This window comes from Dysidea avara, chromosome 3 (assembly GCF_963678975.1).
Source record: "Dysidea avara chromosome 3, odDysAvar1.4, whole genome shotgun sequence".
Taxonomy (NCBI): Eukaryota; Metazoa; Porifera; class Demospongiae; order Dictyoceratida; family Dysideidae; genus Dysidea; species Dysidea avara.
In genome coordinates, this window is record NC_089274.1 from 509,637 (window position 1) to 530,470 (window position 20,834).

At 38.8% G+C, this 20,834-nt stretch overlaps 1 protein-coding gene and 1 long non-coding RNA gene across 2 annotated transcripts in view; one reads left to right on the forward strand and one right to left on the reverse strand.

The window, feature by feature from the left end:
• LOC136248648 (uncharacterized) overlaps positions 1-20,834 on the reverse strand; it is a 32,023-nt gene that overhangs the window by 396 nt on the left and 10,793 nt on the right. The window contains exons 14-15 of the mRNA XM_066040413.1: positions 19,173-19,749; positions 24-279 (exon numbers count right to left, since the gene is read on the reverse strand). Of these exons, the coding sequence (XP_065896485.1) occupies positions 24-279; positions 19,173-19,749 (833 nt within the window). The remainder of the gene's footprint in view (positions 1-23; positions 280-19,172; positions 19,750-20,834) is intronic.
• LOC136248703 (uncharacterized) lies at positions 6,259-6,912 on the forward strand. The gene is made up of 3 exons (XR_010697806.1): positions 6,259-6,656; positions 6,701-6,748; positions 6,803-6,912. It is a non-coding gene; the product is annotated as an uncharacterized lncRNA (long non-coding RNA).

The following is a 20,834-nucleotide window of genomic DNA, read 5'->3' on the forward strand; positions in this document are numbered from 1 at the left end:
TGCTGGTCAAAACATGTACTCACTTTTGACATGATCACTTTGTTGCTATGATCAATGACATTATCATATCCACAACCAGTACAAGTACACTGCTGGTAATCAGACCCCTTATCACTACTATAAGTGATGTAGGTTAACAGCTCCTCTTTTTTACATTCTGAACAGGCAGCAACTGGTCCCAAGTGATAATCTATTTTGTTTAGCTCTTTCAGGACACTTTTCAGCTGTTCATGTAAGTACTGTATAGCAGGAAGGATGGTACGAACACTTGGCCTGGTCCTGCGAGAGATAGGAGGAATGTGACAAAACATGTACTGTAAAAACTGAAGTGTCCTCTGGACACCAAAATGTCCCAATACGGACACCATTATCACCAGTGGTGTCCATATTGGGATATTTTGGTACTTGTGTTTTTACAGTGTGTGTATGATTGCTGAGGTTAAACATACTCTCCTCAACTCCATTACATACAGGATACAGTAAAGCCTCACTTAGTGGCCACCTCATTAATAAGGCCACCTTGTGATGTATTTGCCATACTATTACATATGCCTCAAGAAATCCTAATTTTCACTGTATATAGAAACTCTATAATAATAATAATAATAGGATATTTATAATAATAGTGAATTGCTGTTACAACAACTAGCCAGGTGTTGGTAGGGACCCACCGATTATGCTGGCATAATAATGAGCATAATCGGCGGGTCCCTAGCGTGTTGGTCTGTGCCAGAAAACCTCAATGTCAAGGCCATGCACTTTGTTAGGTTTTGCTGTAGTTCTATACACATTTTATTGATGCACTATAGCATTGGTACCTGCTCTTCATGCAGGACCATTTCACAATCCACATCAGGGGCGGATCCAGAGTCTGGAAAGAGGGGGGGCACCTTGCTGAAAAAGTTGAAGAGCAAAAAAAAAAAAAAAAAAAAAGGTCACAACAATAATAGCTAGTTATCCTTTACCAAATATATTATATCACGTATGTTATGTAAAATAAAATCCTATTTATAGCTTCATAAGTAAGCTGCACTGCCTCATGAACATTGTGACTGCTTTATTAGAGTAACTGACTGCTCTATTAGAGTATCTCGATCTTTTATGCAATTTCTTGAAGGAGGGGGCATTTGCCCCAAATGCCCCATCCTGGATCCGCCATTGCACATTAACCACAATGCCAATGCATTGAGAAAGAAACATTAAAAGATTCTTTACGAACCTTATTCCATCATACAAGCTTAATAGTGAAATTATGTGAACACACAGGTTACCTAAACAATAGAACAGTTTGTAAGCTAAACCAATAATTATAATCAAGACATGTGTAGCCTATGGCATGTGGTGCTAATAGTATACCTGTCCTATCATGCTAGAACTGTAAGAGTACAAAAAGTACTTAAAACAGCACTATTCGCCATAGCTATACTGCAAGCAAAGGTTTAAGCAAAATGAAGTTTAAGTTATCACAGAATCTCTGTGTTAACTGAGAGGTGCACACTTCCAAGCAGTTAACATCTTAAGTTACAAAAATTGCTGTCTGTTAGGTTAGGATAATCCTAAGGCTGCAGCACATGTTGCTGTCAGACCTTCAGGCCACAGTAAAACTAATAAGGAACACACGGACAAACAAACATGCACCCAATTGGCTTATCTTATCAGGGGCGGTTTTAAGGGGGTTTCTGGGTTTGAAACCCCATCTGAACTAATGCGTGCCCCTATGATTCGTCTGTGTGATAATTACAAAGAGTTATACATACTGTATTATATTATGGCTTTTTTTTCTATTGGCAAAACTTCATACTTTTGCCTTTGAAATCACCTTCACAGCGTTCAAAACCACGTAGTGACTTTTTTTATGGTCTTCCACTTGCAGCTAGGCTGAATTTGTTGGAGAACCTGAAACCCCCTCTAAAAATTTCTAGATCCGCCCCTGAATTATACCTATCAAATGTGCTACTGTATGACTTTTCCAACAGTCCATATGCTGTGAAGCAATACCAGAACTTACTACCGTCTATAATCTATGCTACCATATAGCGCGCGGACAAATTTACTTGCGAACATAAAATCATGCGACACTTAATCTCGCGAGGTGACAAATTCGCGACATTAAATTCCTCGTGAGAATTTTTTTACTTGTAATAAATGTTCGCGTAGGTAAGGTCCTCAACTTGAAAAATGAAGTTGCAAGAAACAAATCCCTGACTATCGTAGTATGTTACCCTTAGTGCCCCGATACTAATACCACCCTTGGTTTGGAACTGAGTTCCCTTGTTGGAGCAACACGTGGATTTTAGTACTTATATTGCATGATTGATCTTAATATTCCGTGCACTCCAAAGAAGACGTCCAGAGCTCCCAGATTCTGAGTGTGATATCAAGTGTTGTTCACCTACCAAACCATGCATAGAAATGAGTAAAACTTTGCCTGTGTTTTCCACGGAGACTGATTTTCTGCGGATGTGTCGAGAAAGTTTTTCGTTCGATGTGCTCTACCAGCCAAAAGAAGAGAAGCCAATCCTATCACATAAGATAGTAATGAAGTTGGATGTATAAGTATTCTACACACCAAGTTTGAAAGAGCTGCGACCTTTCTAACCATCTGGCTGGCAGAGATGAAATTTTCAGCGCAATGATCTTCAATGATTTTGGTGGGTTGCCTCCTTCCTACTGTTACAAACTGTCTTCCTAGGAACTTTAAATCAGGGGAAGATCCAGAAGAACACCTGAGGTTTCTAAGAAGTGGTGAAATCCTTGGCTTAAAATTCAAAGGTCATTGGAAGCTACTACTCTAATAGAACATTCAGTATTCTATTAGAACAACCATGTAGTCAATACATTTACCATCTGCTTCTGGTTGTGTCAATTGAACAGCTGTATAGATTGCTTGGAAAGTGGACATTTAAATCTTGATATTTTAATATGCAAGCAATGCAGATGCTGGAGAGTCTAATAGTATTAGAAATCCATTCATTTGCTATGAAGTAATCATTTTGTGCACTCTATTGCAGGACCAGCTCAGGTAACCTCACATTTTACATACCTGGTTTTCTAACAATAATAATTATGTATCTTGTGCAACTGCCTAAGCAAATAACAACTCAGTAATGTAGGTATAGCCATAATACCCTAATGCTGCTGTGTATATGGCCTATGAGTTTGTGAAATTATTGATTCATGACAGATAGAGGTAGGTAAAGCTTCAACAATTTTATCTGTCACTGTGATCATTCTATTAGAGTAGTTTATTACTTTATAGGTGTAGTAGACCAATAGATTACACACGTTTTTACAGTGTCATTTTATCATGTTTTGCTCAGGTAGTGAAAATAGGGCAGGGAACCACAAGGTCATGAAAGATCAATGTGCTCTTAATCATTCTAATAGATCAATCACAACTGTTAGTAGCTGCTTAATTTTTAAAGTGAAAATGGCCACCCAAAGTATTGTCTCAGAGCCCTGGGGCATGCATCCAGATGGAATCTGTGTCTGTATGGGCTAATTAAAGTGGAACTTTTTACATTCAATTGCAAGTACTTTGATAATTAAATGTAAGGAGATATACGTGGTTGAATAATTCTTTGAACACATTAGTGAATTTTATTGTCCAAAGAATACATTTAACCTGTTGTATTGATTTCTGCTTGTCACAGGTCCATATGCATTGGACTGCTCTGTGTAGCAACACCCATTCAAAATAACAAACTTATCTTGAAAATACTCATCAATCTGCAATGTTATCTGCTTTAATAAAGCCAAATTTCTGTTCATCTAGATCTATTAATTTTGCATCTCTGCCTATGTCATTGTTTCCCTTACTGTATCAATGATTGTTTGTTCCATTGATTGTTGAGTGCAGCTGTAAGAAGCTGTCATCAAAGTTAATAAATGCATGGCTAGAGCAGACTAAAAAGCATTACAAATCATTTGGGGTATCAATTCAGCTAACTATTTTGTAAAGAAGTAATTGGCTATAAGCTTGCACAATATTTTGAGTATTGATGGATGAAAAACTGATGATTGAGTTTATGTGACCTAATTTATTTAAGCGTATGGTCATGCACATTGTTTGCCATGGGTATTGTAAGCTACATGTGCGTAATGTAATAGAGTAATCACACAATTTGTTCTTGAAGTGACCTAGCATGTGGGTAGGTTAATATATGGTACGCCTCACTATATAGCTCAATAGGATGTGGAAAATGGATGCAGGAACTGGAATAAGAAATGAAAGACCTGGCAGTTTGTCTACTTCTTGAGTACAATGCAACTACTGATGAAAGAGTCATTGCAGTGATAAACATGCATACTTATGCTCATAATTATAAATTTAGTATGTGCTTATTGTGCTACACTTGAAAGTTGTTAACACAACTTTATGGTAAAACAGTCTATTCGTCGGGGGGGGGGCTGTAACCCCTGTGAAAAAATATGGGGGGCCTAGCCCCCCTAAAATTATCTATAGCTGTGATGGAGAGCCTAGCTCAATAGCTTCAATAATTTGAGATACTCTAATAGAGCAGTCACAGTATTCTTAGAGGAGCAGTGCATGTAGCAAGCTACATATGTATAGTTCTAAATAAGTAGATATATATAACTTAGTCTAGTTGGTGGAGGGCAGCTATTACCAGCAGGTAATAATCTTTTTTTTTGGTCTTCAACTTACAGCGGCTAGACCATGGCATCATCAATCTAGACCCCAACCCCCCCCCCCCCCCTTAAATAAAGGTGTCTCGTCTGCCCTTGCTATTCCTGCATTAAAATCATACTGCCAATCATTCCATGAACTATCATTAGATTCAGTTTTGGTAACTGCCTTCTAAAGTAATGTGAGTAAGATGATGAGTGTGTAACATAGAACACAGGGAAGTGCAACACTTAGAGTGCCCTGGTCCTAGCATGTACATGCCAGAGGTCTGGGATTCCATCCTAGAAGACTTGTGCTTTAACACCTTGATTGAGAGTACTAATGACAAAATGGAAATTGTAATGCTATAAATAACACTGTGAAACTTTTTAAAGGAGCTATATACCACATTGTTTCAAATGAAACTATATAGCTAGATGCACTCTTACAATTATAACTAAGTACGTGTGGATAAAAATGTAACTACACATGTCAACAATTAATAAAAACTATAGCAGCGATTCTATCATGTATACATTGCAGGATGTCTGGGATGCCATCCCTGGAAGACTATTTTACTTGTACAAAAATCACCCAACCACACTGCATGAGGATGTCAAAGTTCACCTCAAACACTGCAGATTATACATAGTTGTGTTCTTCAATGTATAGCTTTTGCCCTAAACATTGAAAAAGTTGCTAGCTAGCTAGGTTATGCAGGATTATTGACATACATACATAAAGGCCTTTGATCTGTATCTATATTATTTATACAATAATATTATAATGACTGTACAACTTTTATTAACTAAGCAACTTGTCTACAGCTGTTCAATTGACACAACCAATAGTATATAACTATGGGAAGTAACAGTAACTATGGGGAGTAAAATATTTTGCTCTGAAAGGGGAGTTCGGACTACTAGGAGAGTAACAGTAACCCACTAAGGGTAAAGAGAACTCCAAGTAAGTGAATGCACCAAACTGAAGAGTTCCCATTACCAGCTAGCTAGTAGCTAAGGTGAACTCAGTGAGCCAGTATAGCTACTTAGTGTGGCCACATAGCCAGCTGAATGAGCCACATGCAGGTTATAGCTGTCTCACTTTGATATTTTCTCCATTAACTAGCCAGTTCAATTCTAGCCACTCAATGTAAAAAGGAAATTAATTATTTAGGCTTTCTTTTCAATGGCAGCCATTTACTCATGTTTTATTTTACAGGCTAACCAAAGGAAACAGAGTGTACAAAAGCAGGAGGACGAATTGTTACCTCAAGAGTCAAGAATATTTTGAAATACGTATGTATAATTATTAAATACCATTTCTATTACAAGCGCATTATTTAGAGTGAAGAGTATTACCATAGAAACGGCTTCTTTAACAACAGATCCGTGTTGAGTAGTTGAAAGCGGTTTGCTTCTCTGAGGAATTGTAGTGCTTAAAAAGTGATACTAAAGTGTTTACTTGTTCGTGAATAATGACTGGACGTTCACTATCTCGTTCATTGTTTCTTCAGGTACATTTGAGCTCACATCTGAGTTGTCTCGTGTGAAACGCCGGGTTTGTTCCAACGAAAGTCACCACTGCTCATGAGGGTTTAGGCGCCTTATCGTGACACAGCAGAAATAGTTCAAGACTCAGGGAAAGAGAATAAAATTCGGCAGACTCACTCAGCTGCCGTATCACTGACTAGTACTTACAGTATTCAGCCCATTCAAGCTCACAGCTAGCTACTAGTATTCAGTGTGTAAGAAGTTGAAGACTTGAGGGAGGAGAGGAAAGCCACCTAGCTTAAACATGGCGTACATATCATGTCCGTCTGCTTTCAGTTGATATTAGCAGTCCGACACAATGATATTGCCTGGTAAGGTCAGTAGCCTGTATCATTGTCTGTGTCTTTACATAATTACATGCAGATTCACTGGAATTAACTAGTTAGATGTATCATCTACAGTTAACAAGAATCTTTATAATACAATGTACATTGTGTGTCTTCGACTTCATCAACTTTCCAAGTTATTCTTGACCTGTACGGAGATAATGTTTATAGTTATGTAAGGACATTTTTTTTAGCACAGATGTCTCAATGTCACTGAGAACATAGAATTTAAACAACATCCAGTAAGTGTGTTAACATACAGTGACTGTACATCAATTTGTAAACATATGTTACAGGTGCCACAAGAAATCAGTGAACAAATAGACAAACAAAATGATGAACTCCAGGTAGCAAAAAAGTGCTGTTTTGCATGATAGCAACTGTAGTTTACACTACCAATGCTACTGGTCTGGCAGAATTGTTTTTACAACTTTGTTGGCAAGTGCGTATGACATACCTTCAGCCATACAGGTAACAAGTATGTGATTGTCGAATATTTCTTTACTATACTGCTATTTACTACAGCTGATAACATGTCATGTGGCAGGCAGTAACTCCAGTGAAGTGGCAGTGAAGTGTCATTTGCTGATGATGAAGCCCTGCTACTGATTTCTTTTTTCAGTGACTTTCCAATATTATAAAGCTGGAGATTGTAAACATTTTGTTACAGTTTTGCTGTATGTCTTGAGATTTTAAATGGAGCTATTTGCAGAATTTCATAGAGTAAAGGAATCTCCTGGCATGCTTATGTGAACTCTCCTAGAGTAACTAAAACTCCCTACAATAGATTTTTCAAAGGGTTCCTGTTACTCCTTTGCAGGGTGTTAGTTACTCCCCACAAAAATATAGGGGTGTTAAATCCTCCCTACACTGGGAACTCCCCTAGGGGAGTAACAGTTACTCCTTATTTTTAATAGTGTAGATGGCAAATGTAGTGACTACATGGTTGCTCTAATAGAGCGAATAGTAGCTTCCAATGACTTTTTAACTTTAAAAGTCAAGGATTTCACCAGAAACCTCAGGTGTTCTTCTGGATCTTCCCCTGATTTAACGCTCCTATGGAAGACAGTTTGTAACAGTAGGAAGGAGGCAACCCACCAAAATCATTGAAGATCATTGCACTGAAAATTTCATCCCTGCAGCCAGATGGTTAGAAAGGTCGCAGCTCTTTCAAACTTGGCGTGTACAATACTTATACATTCAACTTCATTACCATCTTATGTGATAGGATTGGCTTCTCTTCTCTTGGCTAGTAGAGCGCCGTGAACGAAAATATTTCTCTCCGGTCCCATCAGCAGAAAATCAGCCTTTGTGGAAAACACAGGCAAATTTTTACCCACTTCTATACATGGTTTGGTAGGCCAGCAACACTTGTAATCACACTCAGAATCTGGGAGCTCTGGGCATCTTCTTTGGAGTGCAGGAAATAAAGATCAATCACGTGAGATATTAAAATCCGCGTGTCTCTCCAACAAGGGAATGCAGTTTCAAACCAAGAGTGGTATTAGTGATGGGGCAGGCCTGTACGCAGGAATTTCAAAAGGGGGGTTCTAAATTGAAGCGGTAGGCAATCCCAGACGCGGGGGTGAGAAAGCTTTAATATTCAATGTCCTGAGAATAGCCTCAAATTGCTTAAATGCAAAAATGCATGCACTGATTAAATAAACTTCTCACACATCATTGTGTTGACACAAATTCCACTCAACATGAGCCCATCACACACTAATACAAACAATATGGTTGTAGTGCATGTACACTCCATCACTTCTAAGACTGCTCAGGGTCATTCATTTGAGCTATAAGCTAAACCTTACATTTCACCATTGTTCAAACATGGATGATAACCATAATAAGAAAACAACTGACAGACTCACACACTTGACACTTTAGAATTCATATCATTGGATGCAACAAGCCAGGCTTACTGTTGTTGTTGAGCACAGTGTCCATCAAGTCTGGTGCTCATCATTGGCATTGCTATTCCGGGCTCTTATTAGAAAATATTTAACAAATTACGATTGGAATTAATCGAAATAATATTAATAGTAGCTCTCTGTGCAGTATGGTCAAGGATGGCTCGATGGTTAAGATACTGTAAGTAGAATAATAGAAGCCTTAGTGATAGAGAGAAAACCACTGTCTGCATTCATGCATCAGTACAGTGATTTCTATGTACACAGATAACCTTGAAGCGCTATGGTTAATAGATACTTTGCAAAACCACGCCCTCTTCATAAAAACCATGGAGACCACTTGGCCGCCATTTTGATTGGGGCCTACGAGTGAGTAATAATTATTGTGAATAATTGCAGTTATGGATTCCGAGTTGACGAAAGTGGATATTCCTGGTGCTTCCTTAGAAGGACGAGCCCCAGAAGCTCTTAAGATAGCTGAGTTGAAGTTTTGGTTGCGTTGTTGCGGGGCTATGGGGCTGTCCAAGTTGAAGACAAAGAGTGATTACGTGCAACGGTTAGTGGTAGAGATAGCTTACAGCTACCGAACTGCATCATTAGCTACTGCATGTTGCCGTGTAAAATGCAAGTTGTGGTCTTGTCCTTGTACTATGTCTTGTATTGAATGTAGTTGTCGATGTACTTAGCTAGCTACGGGCTATCTAATCAATTTTCTAGCTATATAACTAGCTATCATAATCTACACTGATGGAACAGTTTTTACTTATGTCTGTAGGGTCAAAGCTTTTATTGATAATGGGTGGGACAAGAAAATAGTAGATCCTGATCCTAATAAGAAATACACACAGGCTCATCAAGCTGCTGTCACCACTGATTCTTCACACTCTGACCTGTCTGCAGCACAATCCAGTGCTGATCATTCATGCTCATGGCCAAAAGGTCCCTACACACAGCAGATACAAGGAGTACTACCTCCAATGCTTGCTGATGACATTATCCTTACACATCTACAGGCCTCCGGGAAGCAATTCAGGCTTAAGAAGAAGGCAGGTAGTCAACCAGCAAATATAGATTATTCCACTTTGCAGAGAGGCTATCAGTATTTTAAGGGGGGCTATATTCCAGGAAAATATGTCATGTTTTGTTTGAAAGATGAAGTTGTGTGGATAAAAGCTCGGTGTTACCATAGTCAGAAGAAACATGCTACAATGCATGATGTTAAAGTTGCTATTACAACTCAGCATCTGTGTCATGTGATCAGGGCTTTTTGTACGTGTGTGGCTGGGAAAGCTGGCATGTGTAGCCATGTTATTGGCTTGTTAAAGCAAATTATTCATTATGTAATGATGAAGTGCAAGTCTGTCCCAGAAGATCTGTGCTGCACACAAATGCAGCAGACATGGCACAAACCTCGGCCCATCCACATTGAAGCAGAGCCTGTGATGAATGTCACATTTTGTAAGGCAAAGCAAGGTGTGGCGATGGATAGCAAGCAGAATCCAGCTGTTTGTAGCCTGTGTGAGGCAAGGGCCTCTGCAGTGCAAGAATATAGTCATGCACAACAACTGAGACTCAAAGAAGGCTTAATCAAATACAAGCCAACCAGTCAGATTCTTTCACAAAATTCTGCTGAGCGTATGATAGCAACATTTTTTGGAGCTGCTCCAAAAGGGAGTATTCTCTCATACCAGAGTTTGGAGTATGAGACAGAAAAGGAAGACAGACAAACACACAGCTACACCTTCACTGCCATCTCTACCAACAGGTATGTTGGATGATGTACCATGTGTATTTGAGATTAGCGATGATCAACAAAAGCTAGTATTGGACAAACTGAGGGTCACACTGGAAGAAGCTCATAGTTTAGAGCAAAGTACCCAACAACAATCTTCGTCAACTAGGTGGCAAGCTGCTAGAAGAGGAAGAGTGACAGCATCCCGTTTTGGTGATGTGTTGCTGAGGCACTCACTTCCTACAGAATCATTTATAAAGTCATTTTTTGAAGTTAAGATTATGCCTCTCTGCCTACTCAGCTGAGCCATGGATGCCACAATGAAGGGAAGGCTCGTAACATTTATGCCACACAGACAGGGTTCACTACACAAATTTGTGGATTAGTTGTTAATCCTTCACTTCCATGGCTTGGTGCTTCACCAGATGCTGTAGTAATTGATCCACCAGAATATTCAGTTGGACTGCTGAAAATCAAGTGCCCATACACCCACAGTAGAGGAAGCCACTAGTGATCCAAAATTTTTTGCAGAGATGCATAATGGTGAAGTAACTCTGAAACATAGTCATAAGCATTTTTATCAAGTACAAGGACAAATGGCTTTGGCCAAAGTTCAGTGGTGTGATTTCATGATATACACATTTAAAAACCACATAGTGGAAAGAATACAGTTTGATTATGAATTTTGGGACACAGCCCAGACCAAGTTGACTGAATTTTACTTCAGCTATATCCTACCTAAGGCATGTAATAGTGTGGATTCAACTGATACTGTGTAACTATTATATTATTAGTAGTAGTCCATTATTTACTCTTGGTAGTAGTAATTCACATTAGTTAATTTAAAATCAATTATTTGTAACAAATTATTAATCAACTACTGAACAGTCTGTACCATTTGTAGTTCTCACAGATTCAATAAGCATACAAATAATTTAATACCTAACAAGATATCAAAGGGTTTTGAAAATTAGTCAGAAGGCAACACACTGTCCAAATTTGAGGAGGCAACTAAGGCAGGCATTACACTAGAGAGAATATCAAACTCTTTGACTCGACGGATTGCTCTTTCGATGTGAATACGAAGAGATGCAATTTACTGAGTTTCGACCATCTCACCTGCTTCCATTTGGTCTCTTTCACTCAATAGTGAAACCACGATCTGTCATCACTTCATCACCTTTTTGCAGCAAACTCAGAAATCCAGATCGCTCAACTAACTGAGCATCAGAGATACATCTAGTGTAGAGTGAAGAAACAAAGATGACATGTCCAGCTGGGCTAATAGCAATGAGTGCTTTTAATGTATTAGCAGATTTGTAATTGCTGTAGGTTTGGGATTGCAATAGCAATGAGGAAGGAATGTTCACTCTAATTTCTGTTGCATCCAATATTGCTGTTGTGTGAGGATACAGCTTTTTAAATGAAGCTGGCATTGTGCTTTGAATTGTAGATCGGTCTGGCCAACAAGGTAGTAAACCCAAACAAAGATAACAAAAATTTATCCAGGTTATAAACACTCGAGAAACTGTTGATGCTGAAATTTCAAAGCGATTTGCCAAATCTTGTTCCTTTAGATTTAATCGTAAGCAGACAAACATTAAAAATAATTCATCAACTTGGTTTAAAGCACTCGGACACCCTATAGCTGCTGAGTCTGCATGGTCCCTCCACTTTGCTTGACTAGGTTCCATTTCTTTCTGTTCATCATTTGTCCATTGCTGAGCAGTACCACGGTAGACAATATTTGATTGTTTTCTTCCTGGCTTAAATAATCCAACAGCTCATACAATACACTGGCTGATGGTAATCCTGTGTAAAAATGAACATCCTTGTCAGACTTCTCAAACAAAATTTTCGCTTCTCAGCTAGCTGCTGGTATTTGGTGGATTCTGCTCTTGCTTCATTCAGGCACTGATTCAACTTAGTTATATTATCTTGCGCTTCTTTAACGTGCTTTTGTGCTTCCTCAAGTTGCTCTATTAACTTTCTAATTTCTTCATTAGCTTCAGTAACTTCTCTTTTTAGGTACTGGACTTGTACATGCTGATTGCAATTGCACACTTCATATACATCATCCTGCTGTATGCCACTGCCTGCAGCTTCATTGCTTGTGCACTGAACTCTCATCCCTTCACTACTAGAATCAGACTCTGAGTCAGTTGCCTCTGCATCAGGATTATGGTGACCAACTTCTCCACTGGAAACTCTTGTTGTTCTTCCTTGCTTGGTTTTGACTGCCGTGACTGGCTCAAATGGGAAAATGGATGGCACAGCATCTTCCCTCAAAGTTCTGTATTGGCTCCAAAAGTTATAAAAATCTTTGGGCTCAAAATGCAGAGAACATATCTTGGTCCACTGTCCTGGCTGAAAATCCTTACCTATCCAGGACAAATAGCTATATAATAACTAGCTGGAACAAGCAACAACAATGTGCAGATTAGCTCTAAGCAGACTGGACTTAGCCAGCTACCCGCTACGTATGTACTAACCAATGTCACGGCGAATAGCTACAATCTAGCGTTTTCTTAGATCAGTCTTTGTGGCGTCCGGTAAGTTGTGAAATGATACCTTTGTTTCTTTACAATCAACTATACATCTTCTGTAACCTTTCTTATGAAAGAGAGGAACACAGCAGTTATGAGGCATTGGAGTAAAGCACAATCGCTAGCTGCGTTGCACTGTTGTCAATTCGTAGCTACCTGTACTTTTAACTTTTGCATAAGCCCCAATCAAAATGGCGGATAAGTGGTTTCCATGGTTTTTTACGAAGAGGGCGTGGTTTTGCAAAGCGTCTATACCTGGAAGCCACATGCGGTTCAGCTGGTAGAAGCCATGGAAAGCGTGTAGTGAATGCTAGAACACAGATTGTAGTTGAAAAGATCGTTTTACAGTAAAAATTCCAATTTAAAATAGGAGGTTCAACCGAAACCCCCTGGGTACGGGCCTGAGGGGTACTAAGGGTAACATACTACGATAGTTGGGAATTTGTTTCCTGTAACTTTATTTTTCACGTTGCGGACCCTAGCGTAGGAGATGGAAAGCAGTGAAATTTGTTCTCTTTACAGTGTTTCTTTGTATCTATGCTTGTATCCACGATGAATTGATGCAGGCGCCTGAAGTTCGCCAGGAAACAGGGAAGGCAGCCGCATTCAGCGATGTTTGGTGAAGAAACATGTTGTGTAAGGGAATGAGTAACTGATCAAACTGTATAAATGATCAAATAAATGATCAGTTAGCTGTTATGTACAAACAAGCACCTGGTTTGTTGTTGAATGTTCCAATACGAGTTTTACAGGCGCTAAAAATCTCACGATAAACAAAACTCCCATTGTCCATTACCTTCAGCAAATCATTTATTACTGGAACCTTACCACATGACTGGAAAAATGCCCAAGTGACACCCATTCACAAGAAAGGTGCTAGAAAACAATGTTAGTAACTACCGTCCAGTCAGTTTTACGTCCATTTTTGGTAAGTTAGTGGAGACTATAGTTAAAGATAATTCAATAAGTCATTTAATATCGAACAATTTGCTCTCAGCTTACCAATTTGGATTTGTACCTGGCAGATCGTGTACTACTCAATTACTTCATGTACTTGATTATTTCACTAAACACTTAGACGAAGGTTACTCTGTTGATGTGATATATTTAGATTTTCAAAAAGCGTTTGACACAGTTCCCCACCAACGCTTGATTCAAAATTGTCTTCTTTTGGGATACATGGTAAGATGCTACAGTGGATAAAAGATTTTCTTACGGACAGAACACAAGAAGTAGTGCTTAATGGAAAGAAATCTAATACCATTCCTGTTAAAAGTGGAGTCCCACAGGGTTCAGTGTTGGGTCCCATCTTATTCACGATGTTTGTCAATGACTTACCTTTGGTTGTATCAAGTCCCGTGTATATGTTTGCTGACGACACTAAGATTTTCTGTGTTGTACGAACTAGTGAGGATTATTCAGTACTACAACATGATTTGGACTTACTTTATGAATGGTCAATTTGTTGGCAACTTAAGTTCAATATCTTGAAGTGCAAGCATATGCACCTTGGACCGATGCATCACTATGGGTCATATTATTTGGATGGAACAGTTATTGACAATATTGATTCTTACAAAGACTTGGGCATTATCTTGGACCACCAACTTAAGTTCCACCTGCATACCACAGAGGTTGTTGTAAAAGCTAATCGATTACTAGGATTAATTAAGAAATCTTTTGATTATTTAGATTCTGATATGTTGACTAAATTATTTACAGCTTTCGTACGTCCAACACTTGAATATAGTAACGCAGTATGGGGCCTTTCTTTGTTCTTGATCAAAGGAAAGTGGAGAAAGTCCAACGTAGGGCTACACGTTTATTGCCATCATTAAGAGATAAACTATACGAAGAGAGACTAGCAGCGCTACAGCTACCATCCGGCATCATAGAAGTGATATGATACTACTTTACAAGATTATCAATCACTATTTCCATTCAGATTTTTCCACTCTATATACCTACTCCGATACTACCATTACAAGGGGGCATCAGTTTAAGCTTTTCAAATGTCACTCAAGATTAAACTGTTGATCAAAATATTTTTTTAATAGGTTAATTAATGATTGGAACGCTTTGCCAGCAGTTGTAGTTAACGTAAATTCTGTAAATAATTTTAAATCCTTATTAGATAATCACTTATTTAATTCGAGATTTACTTTTGTATAATGGTTTAATAATTGTACTATTGTGTGCAGATCAGTATACAGGCTGTGCCTTTACCGGTACTTTAATCATAATCATAAACTCCACGTATAACATGTCGCGAATTTTAATATTGCGAAGTGCCCAAAACGCGAGATTAAAGTCCTCGCGATAAAAACCCGCTATACGGTAAGGTAGGGGCGGGCGTTTCCGGACAAAGTTTGTATATGTCTTAGAAAATTGTTTATTTCTCCTTAAGAGAAGAACAGATTCTAACATGCTTGGTGCTGAATTGTAGCCAATGGACTAGGCTAGCAGTGGTATAAATTGTGAGTGGTAAAGTATAGGGTGCTAGGAGAAAGAACGGCCTAAACTTGCAATTTGAGAAAATGCTAAAAATTTATGTGGTTGGGGTTTCCGGACACCAGTAAAAGTAGGCGTACCTGCATTGCTATGGGAATTGCTGCACTCCACTGAGTGCCGTGGCCCAGCAGAGACTGGTAGCATTCTGTTTGGCTGATTACTTCGGTTATGGCAGCGATTTTTTTTAGCAGCAGAATTGCGTTATGCTTGCAGTTGTCTTGCAACGCTTTCGAAGATGCGACGTCTTGATCTACTGTCTGGAAATCTGTACCAGCCCTTACCTGAACACACAAACAGCATACTTTAGCAATGTGGCCCAGAGGATCCTTGCTGCGGGCTTCTCCGGGCTGCTGGTTGTGTAATCTGATTGCACATTCAAGTTGACACGACGCAAGTAATGGGCTTGAAATCCAGTTGTACTATCTCTAAACCGTAATTTGTGGTGCATACGGTCGTTTAGAATTACGAAAGATGCCCTCAATCTACTGTTAACATGCGTATAGAAAGTTTTTTACACAAAAATATTCTACATGCACAAGCAAATCGTGACGAATATCAGTATTAAACCCTTGAAGCTATCGAGATAAAACTTAGGTATTTTATAGCACACAAGTGGGGTGCTTAGATACTCAAACCATAGCCTGATTGGTTTCCATTCCATCCTTCAGTAGCAGATTATAAACGAAGTGTCCGGAATATGCAGCTGTCCAGAAACCCCCTTACTTACCTTATATGGGCAAAGAAGTCAAGTTAGAAAAGTATGCACCAAAAAGGTAGATAAAACGGAAAAAAAAAAGTTGTGCCTGTGACTGGGGGGCAGCCTACACTGGCACTGACCGCAACAACGCATGAGCTGTGTGTGTATGTAGTCTTCCTTTACATCATGGCCTTCAATGTGCTATAGTGGACGAAGGAAAGCGTGTAGAAACTTGCAATAAACTTTGTGAAGTAGTCAGATGATGAGCATTTTATTTTACATGGGAATTATATCACAGATTGGTGAGTAAGCATTGTCAGTAGCTGACATGAAAAAGTATGTCACAAAAAGGTGGCTCTGAGAAGAAAAATGTCCAGGCATGAATCAAACCCTGGACTTTTGCATTCAACAGTTCTATGTACTAATGCTGGCACGGGCTGGTTGTTTGTGGTTTTGATGTAGCTCAAGTTTTCTCCTACACCACTGCCTTCAACACCCATGAACGAAATCACGTATCGAATTGTAACAGCAAATTTGGAGTTGCCAGATAATTTCTCCAAAGTCCTATTTCAATACATGCAGTGGTTAACAAGATAGCTGACTGACCCGAATGGAATGTAGACAGACAGTTTTCAGCTTTATAATATTATATAGATAGATACATAGCACAACTAGCTGTGCTACTTGATATATTGAAATGTATGTGATGCTTTGTTAGCATGACCTCATGCAAGTGCTGATATTCCAGGGGGAAAGGATAAAGAAATTGCTTAAGGAGAGAGAGACGGCATTGCTGAAGTGGTTGTTGTCATTGCAGAGCTAAGGCCAAACTTGACCTTAGCATTTTCTAACTACATGCAGTTATTTATTCCTACTCGAGAATCTGTACGCAGCACTGACCAAACTATATTAGATGCAAATAATACAGCTGCTATTAGCAGTGCTAATACAGCTTGTTTCACCAAACAAGGAAAAGGCAGACCAATACGCTCAGAAACCAATAAAATTATTTTCCTAAAAGTGACAACTCCTGTACCAGAGTCAGTACTACCCTACCAGATTGTAGTAGGGTTCATATATGTTCCACTTAAAGAAAAAAAAACGGAAGGAAATGGTGGATTTACTTTCATCCACTTTTGGATCTATCTTTACTCTGTGACATTTTCTTCCAATTTTGGATGGAAATGGCTCATTTTCCCTGTATAGTGACGAAAATGTACAATAAAGTTCCAAAATTGGTCATCCAATTTTGATATCCATCCAAAGCTGAATGGCTCTTGTCATCCAATTTGGAATGATCACTAAATCCAAAATTATGACCCAATTTTAGAAAACCATCCTTTTTGGCACATTGGTTATAATAATTTTCTCCTTTGTAGCTAAAATGAGGCACTAGGTGTTTATCTATCTTGTGTCAAAATTTCAGCTTGACATCTTGAAGCATTCCAGAGATATGGTCAATATACTGTCCACTACATTGTGGTGATATTATTAGGCAGGAAAGTCTAAACCTATTAATTTAGTCAAAAATTAGATGACCAGAACCATCCAATTTTGGAACCTTACTGTTAGTATTTGTTGGAGTAGCGGCATCAGCTCTACCTGGTTTTATGGTTAATATTCCAAGGCATCTAATGACGTCTTGAGAGAATGACTGCGAAGATTTTGGTGTTTGTTTTAGTTTAACTGGAATGATTTGGTGGATACATCTAAGAGGCTAGATGCATCCACATCTTCTAATTTGCTACTTGTAGGAGAGATAAAAACAGATATCAGCTTAGATTTGTATCATATGTATGTATGTTGTCAGAGAGTGGAGAAGGAGTAAAGAAAGAGGGATCTCTGAAGTTCAAAGTTCCAGTAGACTCTGACAGTGGTATTGTCAATAGTCAGGTAACCATGAACTTCATTATTATCAACGGACTATCATGGTTGTGTTTCGATTGTTACGGTACACTTTCATCGCTGTATAGGAAAATGAGCTATTTCGATCCAAAATTGGAAGAAAAATGTCACAGAGTAAAGATAGAACCACAAAAAATAAGTCCACCATTTCCTTCTGTTTCTTGAAGTGGAACGTACCTCCAGGGTGAGGTAGGGCTTTATGAACTAGCCTACTAGTAAAGGCTCATTTAAAAGAAGCATTAAGGGATGTAGCTCTATCTTGAGATGATAGCTGTAACACCCTTGTGAAATCTTAGATCAGTTTCTGAGGCACCCCAACCTCCTGGCAGGCATGCAAGATAGATATTAGTTTGTCAAGGAACACGTTCACCACTGCAACAGATACTTTGTCACAGCCATGACACTATACAGCTTGTTCCACTATGTATATTGCATGGTCTCATTCCTATGCATCATGATGAATAGCATATTCCACTGATGCTGATACCAGTGTCAGGTCTAATTGACAGATTGAATGTATCAAAGTAATCAAGTGTTTCTGAAAGGGGCTGAACTAGCAAGCGAAAAGCTTGGAGGAGACTGAGTGTGGCACTCAACTAGACATTGGGTGGCCTGCAGTTCGAATCCTGGGGTTGGAGGAGGATTGCTTTTGTTTCACCATTAAAGTTGTTTTAAAGTCTCCGACATCTGTTTATTAAGTTAGGTAATTCAAAGTCTGCAACACTGCTGTAGGCCTTTAGAGCTGGTCACTGTAATTATTGTTCAACTATCCCTCTAGGGATCTGCAGGGAGGCAACAAATTAGCCTGTGGCACAGGAAGTCAGAAACATGAACCTGAAAACTATGTTGAATGCAGAACAAAATACAGACTAGGTGGTGACTTGCAGAGTCGGCTTGTAGTCTAGGCAAGTGCCCGAGGAGCCACACAGCCTGGGATCCAGGATCTTCTCTGCATTTTCAGCCAGTATTTAACAATTGTGACTTCCTGTATTTCATTAAAGCTCTAATAACAATAATAGTGGAGTTAGCTAACAGTCAGAACAAGATGGTCTGGAGGTAGTGATATTGAAGATGACATAAGTCCAGTTGGTCCTTACCGAAGTCAAAGGACAAGACTGTCATGCAGACATGAGTGTATAGCACTAGCAAACTATTTTAGTTATTTGGTTGAAAAACACGTGATGTGTTAATAAGAGTGAGTTTATATGGTAGTAGTATGTAGTCTCCTTGTAGTACTGATGTCATTCCATTACAAACCATGTAGCTATAAATTAAATATGAAATGAGGTGAAATGCAAAAATACACTGGTATATATCACTGTAGATACTATCTATCATATAGTATGCTTGTTACTAACTAACCTGACTGTGACATGAATGACATCATTATTTTGCTTGAGCCACCACTGACAGTCATTCACCCATTCTATGAAGCAATGTGTCTTTAGGAAACAACACTTGTCCATTTGTCCATCACTTTTAGCAGACGAATACATCAAGAACATCAAATGGTGTAGGGTGAATGGTGGTAGAATATGATCCTCAAAACTGACACAAAATTTACTACAATTATTAGTTGGCTTCACTACTGAGTTGTCTTTGAATGAAGCTGGTAACTTGCAGGGGATGTAATAGAGTGGGGACATGATCTCTTGATTCATAGGAATGATCAACCCAAAAGCTTGCAGAAGGATACAGATTTGGTCAAGCAAATCTGACTTTCCACCATGATATTTCTCCCATAGTGGAACAAGAATTTTTTTTCTGTCAACTATTCCTTTGTGTTCTAGCTGATACAGAGCTTCTCCACTGTATTCAGTATTCCTTCCTAGCTGCATTAACTCCTTCATCACATCAGCTAGCCACTGAGGACTGATTAATATCACATCTTGTAGTACAGTCATTTCTTCCTTAGTAACAAACAGTGTGGGCAGCTTGCCTAATAAATATGCTTGCATACTAACTGCTTACAGTATATATTAAGTTATTGCCAAGGAAATTTAAATTTCACAAATGACAAGAATTATATAAAATAATGTTTGTGATAGATAGCTGGACCAATAATTCACCAAAATTTGATTTTATGCATCAACAATTTGTGATATACTGTGTCACATATAATCATCAATGTACACTTGACCTCTTCCACTATAGAAGTCATTCTTGTAATTATGCATTTACCTATACCCAATTGTTAAGTTTGTAATGCCATTAAAACACTAGTACACTACACACACTGGTACACCACACACACTAGTACACCACACACGCTAGTACACCACACACGCGAGTACACCACACACACTAGTACACCACACACACTAGTACACTACACACACTAGTACACTACACACTAGTACTAGTACATTAACCTGAGCTATAGAAGACACAGGGTCACTATAATTAATTTCACAAATGTCTGGCAGGCACATTTTTTGCCTTATTGTTGACGACCACTTAAAGTACATAAATACAGAGAAGTCATATAGTCATGTTAAAATCCTAATGAAAAATGTGTAGTGTAGTAGTGTGTGTAGTAGTGTGTGTAGTGTACTAGTGTGTGTAGTGTACTAGTGTGCTATTGTGTGTAGTGTACTAGTGTGTGTAGTGTACTAGTGTGTGTAGTGTACTAGTGTGTGTAGTGTACTAGTGTGCTATTGTGTGTAGTGTACTAGTGTGTGTAGTGTACTAGTGTGTGTAGTGTACTAGTGTGCTATAGTGTGTAGTGTACTAGTGTGCTATTGTGTGTAGTGTACTAGTGTGTTTAGCGTACTAGTGTGTGTAGTGTACTAGTGTGCTATAGTGTGTAGTCACTGTAGTGTACTAGTGTGTGTAGTGTACTAGTGTGCTATTGTGTGTAGTGTACTAGTGTGTTTAGTGTACTAGTGTGTGTAGTGTACTAGTGTGTGTGGTGTACTAGTGTGTGTGGTGTACTAGTGTGTGTAGTGTACTAGTGTGTGTAGTGTACTAGTGTGTGTAGTGTACTAGTGTGTTTAGTGTACTAGTGTGTGTAGTGTACTAGTG